The sequence below is a fragment of the Enhydra lutris genome, unplaced genomic scaffold, assembly GCF_002288905.1.
Source record: "Enhydra lutris kenyoni isolate GAN:26980312 unplaced genomic scaffold, ASM228890v2 scaffoldscaffold28, whole genome shotgun sequence".
NCBI lineage: Eukaryota > Metazoa > Chordata > Mammalia > Carnivora > Mustelidae > Enhydra > Enhydra lutris.
In genome coordinates, this window is record NW_019154112.1 from 27,267,239 (window position 1) to 27,268,463 (window position 1,225).

The window sequence follows — 1,225 nt, forward strand, 5'->3', positions numbered from 1 at the left end:
TATAATGCTGCAATAAACAGAGGGGTGCATATACCTTCAAACTAATGTTTCATTTCCTTTGGGTGAATACCCAGAGTGAAATTACTGAATCATATGGTATTTCTATTTTTAATTGTTTAAGTAACTTCCATACTGTTTTCCATAGTGACTGCACCAATTTACGTTCCCACCAACAATGTACGAGTGTTGCAATTATAAGGCTATTTCCCAAAGTCAAGTTTCCTAAAGAAAGAAATGTTAGAAGTCCATTTCTCATTTTTACCTAAACCTTAGTTGGGTAAAACCACAAGCTCTGCAGATGACAAGGCTCCATGTGTATGCTTTTTGAGCATTGTTATTTACTATTTCTTGAAGCCACCATACCTTGCCTATATGATGGAAATGATGATAACATCTACTTTTTTAGTTTATAATGTGCATTAAAAGAGTAACTGGCAACATAGTTAGGAAGCAATAAATGATCACTCTTGTTATTTTTAATTATCAAAGAAAATTGAATGTTTTCTTTGCAGTACAAAATGTCACACAGTGGTGCAGAACTAATTTGGACCTACTATGGTTATAGCATCGCATGAAGAATAGGGCGTGAATATGGTGGTCATGTAGTCAGTGTGTTGGTCAGGAAGTGCTTTGTCTTCCTAGAGCCCAGGGTGGGCATTTTCTGAGACCAGACAAAAATATAATAGAGAGAAACTAGGAGTCAATCCATGATGTCAGAGCCCTGCTACTTGAAATCTCAAACTAAGTGGAGCATAAGGACAATCAGTGGATGATCATAATAATTATGGCTTAAACAGGTATAGCAACCAAGGAGTATCTTTAGTGAACTAGTCAAGTATTGTCATTTCACAAGAATATAAATGTGATTAATTGGTCAGAATTAAATTATCAAAGATCAAGATCTAGTTCATTTTTTATTACAGTACCATGTTTTAGTTGCTTCTCTTTTTTTTTATATACCCAAGCTCTCCCAGAAATATGGCTCCATTTACAGCATCCAAATGGGTCCAAAGAAGGTGGTGGTACTCTCTGGATATGAGACAGTGAAAGATGTCCTGGTCAATTACAGTGATCAATTTGGGGAACGATCTCAAGTGCCTATATTTGAAAGACTTTTTGAAGGAAAAGGTAATAAACTCTAAGCTTAAGATATATCCTTATATTTAAAATTATTAAATCAATTGCACCATATTATCTTTAATAATTCCTTTCATGATTTAATTTT

General features: G+C 34.3%; 1 protein-coding gene across 1 annotated transcript in view; it reads left to right on the forward strand.

Moving 5' to 3' along the window:
• The first annotated feature begins 1,001 nt into the window (after positions 1 to 1,001).
• Positions 1,002 to 1,225, forward strand: part of LOC111152495 (centromere protein Q) — a 32,474-nt gene continuing 32,250 nt past the window's right edge. Inside the window, 1 exon segment of the mRNA XM_022510966.1 lies at positions 1,002 to 1,128. Within this exon segment, the coding sequence (XP_022366674.1) occupies positions 1,002 to 1,128 (127 nt within the window).